Raw genomic sequence first — 12,122 nt, 5'->3', positions numbered from 1 at the left:
TGGAATACAATGAGCTATAGCCAGGGGCAGACAAATGAGTTGAGAGCTTATGGGTAGGAATTAAGGGACAGGCTAATATGGGTGACACTGTTGTGGGTGTTTACTACAGGCCACCTAATCAGGAGGAGGAAGTTGATGAAGCTTTCTATGGGTAGCTGGAAATAGCCTCATGATCACAGGCCCTGGTTCTCCTGGGGGACTTCAACCACCCTGATGTTTGTTGGAGGGACAACATGGCTCGGTACATGCTGTCCAGGAAGTTCCTATAGATTATTGAAGATAATTTTTTGACACAAGTGGCGTAAAAGCCAACAAGGAAAGGTGTGTTACTGGACCTTATACTAACAAACCAGGAGGAACTGGTTGAAGATGTGATGGTAGGGGGCAGCCTTGGCTGCAGTGACCATGAAATGGTGGAACTCAGGATCCTGTGTGGAGGAAGCAAAGCAGTAAACAGGACTAGAACACTAAACTTCCTGAGAGCTAACTTCAACCTCTTCAAAGAACTGCTTAGAGGAATCCCATAGATAGGGCTCTAGAAGAGAAGGAAGTGCAAGAGAGTTGATCAATATTCAGCATCACTTCCTCCAAGATCAAGACCAGTGTATCCCCACGAGCAAGAAATAAAACAAAGACAGCAGGAGACATGCATGGATGGGCAGGGATCATCTAGCAAATCATAAACAGACGGAAGAAATTTCTAGGATGTGGCTAAAGGGACAGGCCACATCAGAAGACCATAGGAATGCTGTCAGATATGCAGGGATGTGTGAGGAAGGACAAGGCTCACCTGGAATTGAGTCCAGCAAAGGATATCAAGGACAACAAGAAGGGCTTCTACAAGTACATCAGCAGCAAAAGGAATATCAAGGAAAATGTAGGGCTGCTGCTGAATCAGAGAGTGTCTTGTTGGATGGAAGACACAAAGAAGGTGGACTTACTGAATGCCTTCTTTGCCTCAGTCTTTACTGCAGAGGCCAGCCCTCAGGAATCCCAGACCTTGGAGGTGAGAGAGGAAGGCTGAAGAAAGGAAGACTTCCCCTTGGTTGCAGAGGGCTGGGTTAGAGATTGGTGAGGCAGATTTAACACCATAAATCCACAGGCCCTGATGGGATGCACCCACAGGTGCTGAGGGAGCTGGCAGATGTTGTTGCTAAACCACTCTCCATTATCTTTGAAAAATCATGGAGAACAGGAGAGGTGCCTGATGACTGGAGACAAGCCAGTGCTACTTCCCATTCAAAAAGGGCAAGAAGGAGGACTCAGGAAACTGCTGGCCAGTCAGCCTCACCCCAGTCCCCGGAAAGGTGATGGAACAGATCATTCTGGAGGTCATCACAAAGCATGTAAAAGACAAGAAGGTCATCAGGAATAGTCAGCATGGGAAATCCTACTTGACCAATCTGATACCTTCTGTGATGGCATGGCAGGATGGGTTGATGAGGGCATGTTGTCTGCCTTGGCTTCAGCGAGGTTTTTGACACTCCTCCCACAACATCCTCTTATGTAAGCTCAGGCAGGACATGTGGGTTAGGTGAATGGACAGTGAGGTGGATCAAGAACTGTCTAAATGGCAAAGCTCAGAATGTTGTGATGAGTGGAGCAGAATCCGGTCGGAGGCGCCAGGGGATCCCCAGGGATCAACACTGTGTCCAGTCTTATTCAACTTATTTATTAACAGTCTGGATGAAGGGATTGAGGGCACCCTCAGCAAGTTTGATGATGACATTAAACTAAGGTCAGTGGCTGATAACACCTGAAGGCTGTGCTGCCATTCAATGAGACCTTGATAGACTGGAGAGTCAAGCAGAGAGAAACCTAATGAACTTCAACGAGGCCAAGTGTATGGTCCTTCACCTGGGGAGGAATAACCCCAAGTACCAGTGCAGCTGGGGACTGACCAGTCCCAGAGCAGCTCTGCAGAGAAGGACCTGCGAGTCTTGGTGGATGATAAGTTGACTGTGAGCCAGCAGTGAGCCCTTACAGCCAGGAGGGCCAATGGTATCCTGGGGTGCATTGGGAAGAGTGTGGCCAGCAGGCTGAGGGAGGTGATCCTCCTCCTCTACTGGCCCTGGTGAGGCCACATCTGGAGTGCTGTGTCCAGTTCTGGGCTTCTCAGTACCAGAGAGACATGGAGGTACTGTAGAGGGTCCAGTGGAGACTGTGGGAGCTGGGCCTGTTTAGTCTGGAGAAGAGAAGACTGAGAGGGAATCTCATCAATATGTACAGATCTCCCAAAGGTGGATGTTAAGAAGATGGTGCCAGGCTCATTTCAGTGGTGCCCGGTGACAGGACATGGAGCAGTGGCCATAAACTAAAACACAAGAAGTTCCACAGTAACATGAGGAAGAATTTGTTTACACTGAGAGTGGCAGAACACTGGAACAGGCTGCCCAGGGAGGCTGTGGAGTCTCCGTCTTTGGAGACATTCAAAACCCACCTGGATGAGTTCCTGTGTCACCTGCTCTAGGTGATCCTGCCTTGGCAGGGAGTTTGGACTACTGTTAAGGTTTAATGGACCTTAAATATCACCTATGTCCAATCCCTCTGTCCTGAGCAGGATTACCTTCCACTAGAACAGTTTGCTCAAAACCCCATCCAACCTTGGCCTTGGGCATTTCCAGAGACTCTGTGGCTGACTTATAAAGTGAGCTCCTATTAATCAGCTACCTGTGAGTGTCTAACTCCTGTGCTGTTTTTGTCCCTTGCAGATGTCATCATTGGCCACACCTACCCATTGGGCTCTATAAAAAGAGTAAGAAGCCCTGCATTCCATTGAAGTATGTGGAGTGATACTCCCTTTATCCCTTCACTGTTCCCAAAGGCTCATTTAAGCCAAAAGAAGTGTACAAGAAGGCACAGATGGCATCTTAACTGCCAAGTATGAAAAATAGAGTAAGGACTTAGATAATGTATGTGTGAGAGTTGGGTAATGGAGAAAAGAAAAAATTATTGGTCTTCACAAGGGGAGCCTGACAAGAACAACAATGCAGTGGTACAGTGATGAGGGCTGTGTGAAGATGGCATGAAGGTCTGTCTGAAGCCACTTATTATAGTGGAGGCAAGCAGCATTTTCTTGCACTTCTAGAGTTTGAGACGTGATATAATCAGAGAATACATGGCCATAGAAGGACAACCAAGGTCTTGGCTTTTACTTACTTTCTGGATTGGAGAGGGTTCTGGGAAACCAGAAGAAATGTTGTCTAGGAGATATTGATGTTACTGGAGGAGTATTCTTTTGTTCTGCACTTGGTGTGGTACTTTGTACACAGTAACATGAGTGCCTGATTTCCAAGGAGGCCTGAATATGGTGATCTTGATGATTGGAAAGGAAGTGTGGACATTTCCTCAGGACAGTTGCTGTAGATTGCTGGGCTGTTTCTTTTGTTCAGTTTTGTTGTTTCATAGTCTTGATGTTTGAAAGTCCTCATATTTACAATGTGCCCCTTTCCCTGATGAAATTTACTTCCTTGCTGCTGGTAGTGATATTGCAAGCACTTGTCCACAGTAGGAGCTAATAAAAAATAGGAATCTGATCTTTTAATATGAATCTGATAGCTTCCCTTTCCCAAAACAGTTGCTGCTGCCTAATCTTGTTGTTTACTTCCTATTTTCTTCCTCACAGTCTTGAGCAATATCACTTTTGCCTTTGCTGAACTGAATTAGAGATGCCAGGGGCTATTAAAAAAGTCTTAACAGCTAACACTACCATTTGTCCTCATAGAATAATTTAGGTTGGAAAAGGCCTAAGATTATTAGGTCCAACCATTAACCTAACAAGCCCACCACTACACTAAGTCCCCCAATGCCACATCTACATGTCTTTTAAATATCTCCAGAATGGTGACCATGTCCTTCAGCAGCCTATTCCAATGTTTGATGACCCTTTCTCTGAAGAGATTTTTCCTAATAACCAACCTAAACCTCCCCCGGTGCAACTTGAGGCCATTTCCTCTCATTCTGTTGCTTGTGACTGGGAGATGAGATCAACCCCCCACCTGGCTACATCCTCCTTTCAGGTAGTTGTAGATAGCAATAAGGTCTTTCCAGAGCCCTCATCATGTGCCTCCAGGCTAAACAACCCCAGCTCTCTCAGCCATTTTCATAGGACTTATGCTTCAGACTCTTCACCAGCTCTGTTTTCCTTCTCTGGACATGCTCCAGCACTTCAACGTCCTTCCTGTCGTGAGGGGCCAAAACTGAACACAGGATTCAAGGTGCAACCTCACCAGTGCTGAGTAGATGTATTCATTCTTAATTAGACACTGTTACCTGTGGTCTGTGTTTGGCCGAGCCACCTGTGAGAGTCTGTTCTTTTCCTGCCAAGTCGTGAGAAAACAAGCACTGATAAAGGGGAACTTCATCCTTGAAGGAAGCATCTTGAGTAAACTGAAATTAATTGGAGCCTGGTTATTGGCTGATGGCTCTTCAATGACAATTGGAGGAGAAAGTGAAGAGGAGGGTGTTGAAGTAAGCCCCTAGACTCATTAGGAAAGACCCTCCATGTGCAGCATGCAGGCACGGGAGGGGTATCACTTACATAATGGAGGGAGGGACTGAAGGCCTCTAACTGGGCGGTACTGGCCACACTTGCCCCGGCAGACATCACAGACTAACTGTATAAAAAGCAGACAGGTTTTTTTCTCAGGAGAGGCAGCATGCTTGGCATTGGAGACCACGTTTTCCTCATAGGGATGCCTGACAACGTGTTGAGCCTACTGATACCCTGAGAATGCAGAAGCTCATTATATTGAGAATCTTGAACATTCTGGGGTTGGTATATTCGACAACCTTGTGAATAACACCTGAGTGAGTCGGGGGTTGTCTTGGATTTGTTTCCTTTTCCTTTTTCTCGGTTTCTCGTTTTCTTTGCTACTTCTTTGTAATAAACGCTGTTTTGTTGAACTTTGAGCAGTGTTAATTGTTTCACCCCGGTAGTCTCCCTGTTACAGTAGAGGGGGTGATCCCTTCCCTAGTCCTGCTGGCCACACTATTTCTGCTGCAAGCCAGGATGCGATTGGCCTTCTTGGCCACGTGGGCACACTGCTGGGACATGTTCAGCTACTGTCAACCAGCATCCCCAGGTTCTTTTCCTCTGGGCAGCTTTCCAGCCACTCTTCCTCCAGCCTGTAGCACTGCCTGGGATGTTGTGACCTGTCGGATCCCTAGAGGGCAGTCCTGGACTGCCTACTCTGAAGTAGCCAATGTTCAGGATACCTTGGGCAAAATTAAGGTGAAACAATGCCAAACGATCAATTAAAAAGCTTTATTTCTTGCAGGAATGATTTAAACCTTATGATAGATTGAATGGCCTGTAGCAGGAATGATTTAAACATTTGTAAACAGGTCGGGGGTTAAACTTTTTTGAAAACATGCAGCAACAGAGATCTTTTAACAGCCTGTAGCAGCAGCAATTTAAACTTTTGAGGAGAGAAAGAAAAAGATAGGGAAATAGAGGTAGAGAAGAAAGATCTGGGTTACCATCCAGGGTTCCAGCACTGTCACTAGTCTGGTTCCTCTGGATGGCAGGTAAACAGAGGGTGGGTTCACAGCCCCACTATTTACAGACTAGTTTTTGCACATACACATTTTGTTATTCTCAAGCTTTTCAGAAGGATATTGGAGGGGCTTGTGGTTTCAAACCCCCTCCCCCCAAAATTGTAATGCTGCATCGAACTTGTTTTTAGAGATAATTACCCAAGATAAGGAAGTTGGTCCCAGAAAAGGGCTATACTGCCTCCCAAGATGCTCTTTTCTAACCGCACCTTATCTAGCACCTTATCCAGTCAGTGTGGTAACATTCCTTTTCTCTTTTACTGGATGTCTGAGACATTAACTCTGTCAGGTTTACATTAAGGCTTTCAGGTTTTCAGTCTCTCTCATGACCAAAGGGCAGGAACTGGCATTTTACCTTGTTGAACCTCATACCGTGGGCCTGGGCCCATGGATCCAGCCTATCCAGATAACTTTTAGAATCTTCCTGCCCTCCAGCAGACCAACTTAGTGTCATCTGATCAACATTAGATCAACTCCTGTCCAACTTAGTACCATCTGCAAATGGACCGAGGGTGCACTCGATTCCCTTGTCCAGGTCATCAGTAAAGACGTTAAACAGAACTGGTTCCAGTACTGAGCTCTGGGGAACACCCACTGGTGATGGGCCACCAGCTGGATGTAACTCCATTCACCACAATGCTGTGGGGTTTGCCATCCAGCCAGTTTTTTACCCAGCAAAGAATGCACCTGTCCAGGCCAGGGAGCAATCAGTTATGCCAGGAGAATGCTGTGAAAGATGGTGTCAAAGGCTTTACTGAAGTCCAAATAGACAGCCTTTCTCTCATCCACTAACCAGGTCACCTTGTCATAGAAGGAGATCAGGTAGGTCAAGCAGAACCTGGGACCTGCCTTTCACAAACCCATGCTCGCTGGACTTGATCCTCTGGTTGTCTGCATTTGTGACAAGCTGACACTCGAGAAGGTCTGCTCCATGACCTTCTCTGACACCAAGGTCAGGCTAACAGGCCTAGTTCCCCAGGTCCTCCTTCCAGCCTTTCTTGTAGATGGGCATCACATTTACTAACATCCAGTTCTACTGGGACTTCCTGAGTTTGCCAGGACCACTGGTAAATAATGCAGAGTAGCTTGGTGAGGTCTTCTACCAGCTCCTGCAGTACCCATCCTGACATAGAACTCTGCCAACTTCTTTCCCTACCTATGCCTTTTTACTGTTGATTTAATCACAAATGTGATTGATGAAGTTTGAAATGTCCAACTTACTCACATTTGGGATGTCTCTGTTTCTGTGGAAGTTTTCAGAAACAATAGAAAGGATCAGCGGGTTTTAAAGAGCAGCCTGCACTTCTATAAATGCCTTCTATCTCCAGAATGAACCAAAGCAGCTAGGCAGCTTTGTGTCTGCCTATGACTAAACTGTGGGCTCATTGGTGTCCTCTTAAGGCAGGCAAGGAGGGGCAGTCACCATGTGGGGTTTGTCAAGGAGTCCTCAGAAAATTCCGGTTCAATTAGCAGAAATTCTCTTCTGCATGCACTGGGAGAAAACATTCAGTCACACAGTTACAACAACCATGCTAGTTTAGGTAGTAAGTCATAAGTAGAAAGTTTAGAGGATTTTCCCTCCCCTCTGCACACCTTTCAGCTAGCTAACATGGGTAGGCAGATAGTTAGAATTTGTGTATTTCTTAAACTATTTTTACTTATTTTATTTTATTTTTATAATGCTGTGCAAATGTAACAGCTTATGATTGGTGCTGACACTGAGATTTGTCCCAATGTACAGAGGCAATTTATTTTTTAAAATTCAAAATGATATAGGGAGTTAGGAAGTTGGGAAAGGTATGTGAATGCAGCATTAAAATTACCTGGCTGAAATGAGTGAAAGTCAGACTTTAGTGCAGCTGCATGTTTGCAACACCATAAACTGCAATTTTTACACTAAGCACACAGGAAATGCTCCTTATTTAGAATGACTTGATTTGTGAAGCCTATGACCCACAAGTGCAAAATACCCACATTTACACAATTTTGAACACCTAGTTCTGCATAGGCAATGTCAACAGACAGTATTCATTGGAATAGCTTCAGTGAAACCAATAAAAGAAGGCTGCTTAGTGCAAGTGAAGGATCTTTCTTTCTATGTTTTGATATCCTTAACTTCTTTGTATCTGAAACAGATATATAACTTCGTCTTTTGTAGGTGTTTAGGTCAGCACCTTAGCTGTAGCTCCAGAGCTCTAATAAAATGTATCACAGACACATTTGGTTATAATTTGCAGTATTTTTCAAAACACTGCAAATGGAAATCTTTGCCCAAACCCCCTCAAAAATCAAGCTGCATACTGAATGAATTTTCTTTTAAAGGCCCAGGTTCAACAAAACATACAGGCTTTCACTGTGCTATTCTCTAAGCGTTGCTAGGTTTTACTGATCCCTACTGTTGTGGTTTAACCTCAGCCATCAACCAAGACCCATGCAGCCACTCACTCACTGCCCCACCAGTGGGATCACGGGGAGAACTGAAAGGGTAAAAGCTGGAAAACTCATGGGTTGAGATAAGGACAATTTGATAGGTAAAGCTAAAGCTATGCACACAAGCAAAACAAAACAAGGAATTCATTCACTGCTTCCTATGGGCAGGCAGACGTTCAGCCATTGGCCAGAAAGCAGAGCTCCATGACATGCAACTGTTACTTGGGAAGGCAAACACCATCAGTCCCGATATCCCCCACTTCCTCCTTCTTCCTCTCATTTTACATACTGAGTATGATATTATATGGTCTGGAGTATCCCTTTGGTCAGTTTGGGTCACCTGTCCCAGCTGTGTCTCCTCCCAGCCTTCCACGTACCCCCAACTTCTTCACCAGTGTGGCAGTGTGAAAAGCAGAAAAGGCCTTCACTCTGTGAAGCAATAAAAAATACATCTTTGTATTACCAGTCTTGTGTTCAGCACAAATCTAAAACACTGCCCCATGCAAGACACTGTGAAGAAAATTAACTCTACCCCAGCTGAAACCAGCACGCCTACTCAAGTGTGAAAATTTGAAACATTCTATTCAATTAATTATTGCAACTGAAATATTTGAACAGCATATATAATATTGCTGCATTGGTATTAAATTACCTTTCCTACTGTATAGTCATGTTCCTTCCGATTAAACACACCATATCCCAAATGACACTGTAAGTTTAAGATGATGCTATTGCATATCAGAGTTCATGTCAGATGATTTTGCAACTTAAGGTTTCAAAATTCTCATCTCCTCCAGGCTACACACATAGCTGCCTCTGTCTGTCTGCAGATATGTAATCTAATTTTAATTTAGTCTTGGTTGGGTATAGGTCTTGCCTAACCCTCCAACAACATATGGTTCATATCCTCCATTCCCTCCTGTACCCCCTAATGTTTTCAAGATTGTGCTACATGGGAGACTATTAATATCTGTGAGATAAGAATTAGAGTTACGATAAAACTGTAACATATTTTGAAGGAATAGTAGCACTGCTGGCTTACACAAAGTAAAATAAATTCATAATGCCTAAGACAGATGGACTTGCTTATCATATTCTGAATATTTTGCAAGAGCTGAGGTTATATCTAAAATGCTTAGACTGTTTTCCAGCAAAGATGGAACCTAAAAAGCTTTTTGGTAACTCTTGGTTGGCATCTGAAATGTGAGATCTCTGAACAAGCCTTTCCTTAGAGATGGGCTGAACCTCATAGGTTTTTCACTTTTTAATACTTTATTAATGCTTCTGCTGCAATAACACATCTGTTTATGTATATACTCATGGTTCATCCTGTTGGACCATTACTCCAGCAAAATGATGTGCCTGGACATGGGCACAAGGTCAGCATCTCACTGCTGCAGTGGTGTCTGGACATCTCCTTTTGCCCTAGAGAAACAAGAGCGCCTTTGCCAGAGGGCAAACTCTGTTTGGAATAGAGTTCAAATATGCTGATACCTAATTGCATCATTTACTCTATAATACTTTGAAATCTAAACTTCCTTCCAGTGCAAAGTTAGCTGGAAGCTTATTTGCCTCATGACCCTTAGTGTGGTTTGGAAGGAGGGAAAAAAATCCCAAACAACACAACCAACAAAAACCACCTTGGGTTAGCTCCAAGACTATTTAATTTCAACTTCCTACCAGTAACCATAATGCTCTCTAGGGGAAGTTGCTAGGAAGGGTAAAAAGTTGCTAGGAAGGGTAAAAAACCACAGTCTTGTGGCTGCAGCACTGGTCAGACAGTTAGGCAGCTTTGTGACAGATTCCTAGTGTGACTGAGAGCAAATCTTTTTAAATTACAGGGCCCTCCTCTATTCACCAGAAAACCTGATGTATATCTTCCTCCTCTGGAAATAATGGACCTTTACACCACTACTCAGATATATTACAAGCACCCAAATGGTAAGCCAGCCAAGATGTGTCAGCCTTTGGCCCACATTAAAAAAATTACTGAGCCATTCATTAGCTCTTCTGTAATAAAAGAAGAATATAAGCCTTGGCTGTGCAAGAAATTAAAACCTATCACTCATGCTCCGGAGCTGACTTTCCTAGCAAAAATAATATATTTCTTGACTACTTTTCAGACCCATCATGCACCTCATTCGCTCACAGTGATGCATGGCCTCTTACAAAGATCCACCCGGTTACATCTTTGAGGGATGATGCTGATGGTCACAGTCTCTATATCACTACTCCCAAGAGTGAGTGCCCGTAAAGGAAACTTAAGTAAAAAGAGAGCGGACACAGCCTTCTTGGAAACGGGTTCAAAGAGCAGGGCCTCAGTGAGCTACAAATGACAGTTTGATTTTTTTTGTAACCTTCTTTCAAACCAATCACTGGGTTTGCATTTAGAGAGCTCTTAAAATAAACTTAATTCCCTGTCAGTGACTTTTTCTGGATCAATGGCACAAATGAAGAATACAAAATCAAGGGAAAAGACACATTGACCCTTGTTTCTCTGTATTTTTTTTTTTCCCCAACATTTGGTCATTGATTGAAGGAGGTGTCCTGAGACACTAGTAGAGAGACTTCTTGGTAATATACGTCATTATTGGTATAATGGGGGTTCAGCCGCATCCATAAAAACAGAGGTAGAACAGGTAAATTATATGCTCTGAAGTCACACTTAAAAGTCATTGCTGGATAAGTGTATCAGGGCTTAATTAAACACTGATACTTTTGGTCTGTGTTTGGCCCAGCCACCTGTGAGTTTATCTTTTTCCTGCCAAGTTATGAGAAAACAAGCACTGATAAACGGGAACTTCGTCCTTGAAGTAAGTATCTTGCATAAACTCAAATTAATTGCTGTCTTCTGATTGATTAATTGCCTTTCAAGGGCACTTGAAAGGCAAAGCAAAGAAGAGGGAGATGAAGTAAAACCCCTAGACTTAGTTAGAAAAGACCCCTGAGGAATAACACACATGCGCAAGGGGAATCCTGAGTTACTCACGCATGTGCAGAAAAGATCCCACTTGCATAACCAGGGAGTGGGACTGAGGGCCTCTAGCGGGCCGGTACTGGCCACACCAGCCCAGGTAGACGTCACTCAGTTAATTGTATAAAAGCAGTTAGCTCTTGTTGGAGGTTGGCAGCAAGCTTCACATCAAGGACAACGTTGCCTTTCGTGGGGATGCCTGCTATTTTGTAAGCCTGCTGACTCTCCGGGAATGCAGCTTCTGCTATGGGTAATTCTAGGTATTCTGAGTCGGTAACATGACTTTATAGGCAACACCTGGGTAACTGGGGGAGTCGTACCAAGGGCTTATTTTCCTCCTCCTTCCTCTCTTTCGGGTTTGTTCGTTTTGTTGGCTAGCTCTTGGTAATAAATAACAGTTTTTGCTGAGCTTTCAATGGTGTTATGGTTTCAGCTGCAGTATCCTCCGAACTCTCCCTGTTACAGTAAGTCTGAGATTTCACCCTTTTTCAGTACTCCCATCAAAGACACTTACAAAAGCTACAATTGCTGGATAAATATTACTGAATATTGCACCTTCAATAATTGTGTCACTGTGTTGTCCAGAACTAGGCTATCAGATGGGAGGTTTTCCTGCCAAAGATACCACCCTAGGCTGACACCTTGCAAGGGAACCTTTTCAGTAAAAGCTCTTCACTGCAGGATGCTGGACAGTTATCAGAAATGTCAAAGGGTTGAAACTGTCATGTGTTGCTACACTTCAGCCAGCAGCTAGAGTGATACTATCTTTTGGATAGGGCCAGTATTAAGCTTCTCACCAGAACTCTTAATTTCTCAGTCCAGAGTGCTTTCTGTAGGCTTTCAAGTGTTCCATTAGCTCTATGAAACGTTCTGACTTCTAAGAGCATTCCACTTTCCTAAATCCTCCTCTCCCTTACTCCTGGCAGCTCTCGCTGTTTTCTAAGTATTTAGTTCGAGTCCTAGCTAGAGCTATTGTGTGCTTGATGATTCTTTTGGGTCCCTTCCAACTCTATTTATATATGATTCTATGATTCTGTGAAAGACTTGTGTCTGACCACCAAAGCAGGATTTAAAAAGGAAGTGGAAGACAATTTCTATATAGATGTATTTTAAAACTTTGAAAAAGCCTTGAAACCTGTTGGGATAGAAATTTTCCATAGGT

At 43.9% G+C, this 12,122-nt stretch overlaps 1 protein-coding gene across 1 annotated transcript; it reads left to right on the top strand.

Moving 5' to 3' along the window:
- Nucleotides 1–757: 757 nt before the first annotated feature.
- On the top strand, nt 758–10,798 carry SAXO1 (stabilizer of axonemal microtubules 1). Its single transcript, XM_017806049.1, is given in 8 exon segments — nt 758–1,006; nt 1,126–1,307; nt 1,682–1,738; nt 2,712–2,856; nt 9,828–10,139; nt 10,141–10,184; nt 10,186–10,226; nt 10,725–10,798. Coding segments are annotated over 8 exon segments (1,104 nt in total).
- The last annotated feature ends 1,324 nt before the right edge of the window (nt 10,799–12,122 follow it).

Source organism: Lepidothrix coronata, unplaced genomic scaffold, assembly GCF_001604755.1.
Source record: "Lepidothrix coronata isolate B3197 unplaced genomic scaffold, Lepidothrix_coronata-1.0 Scaffold14, whole genome shotgun sequence".
NCBI lineage: Eukaryota > Metazoa > Chordata > Aves > Passeriformes > Pipridae > Lepidothrix > Lepidothrix coronata.
The sequence above is the reverse complement of the archived record's forward strand: the minus strand, read 5'-3'. Positions and strand labels throughout refer to the sequence as shown.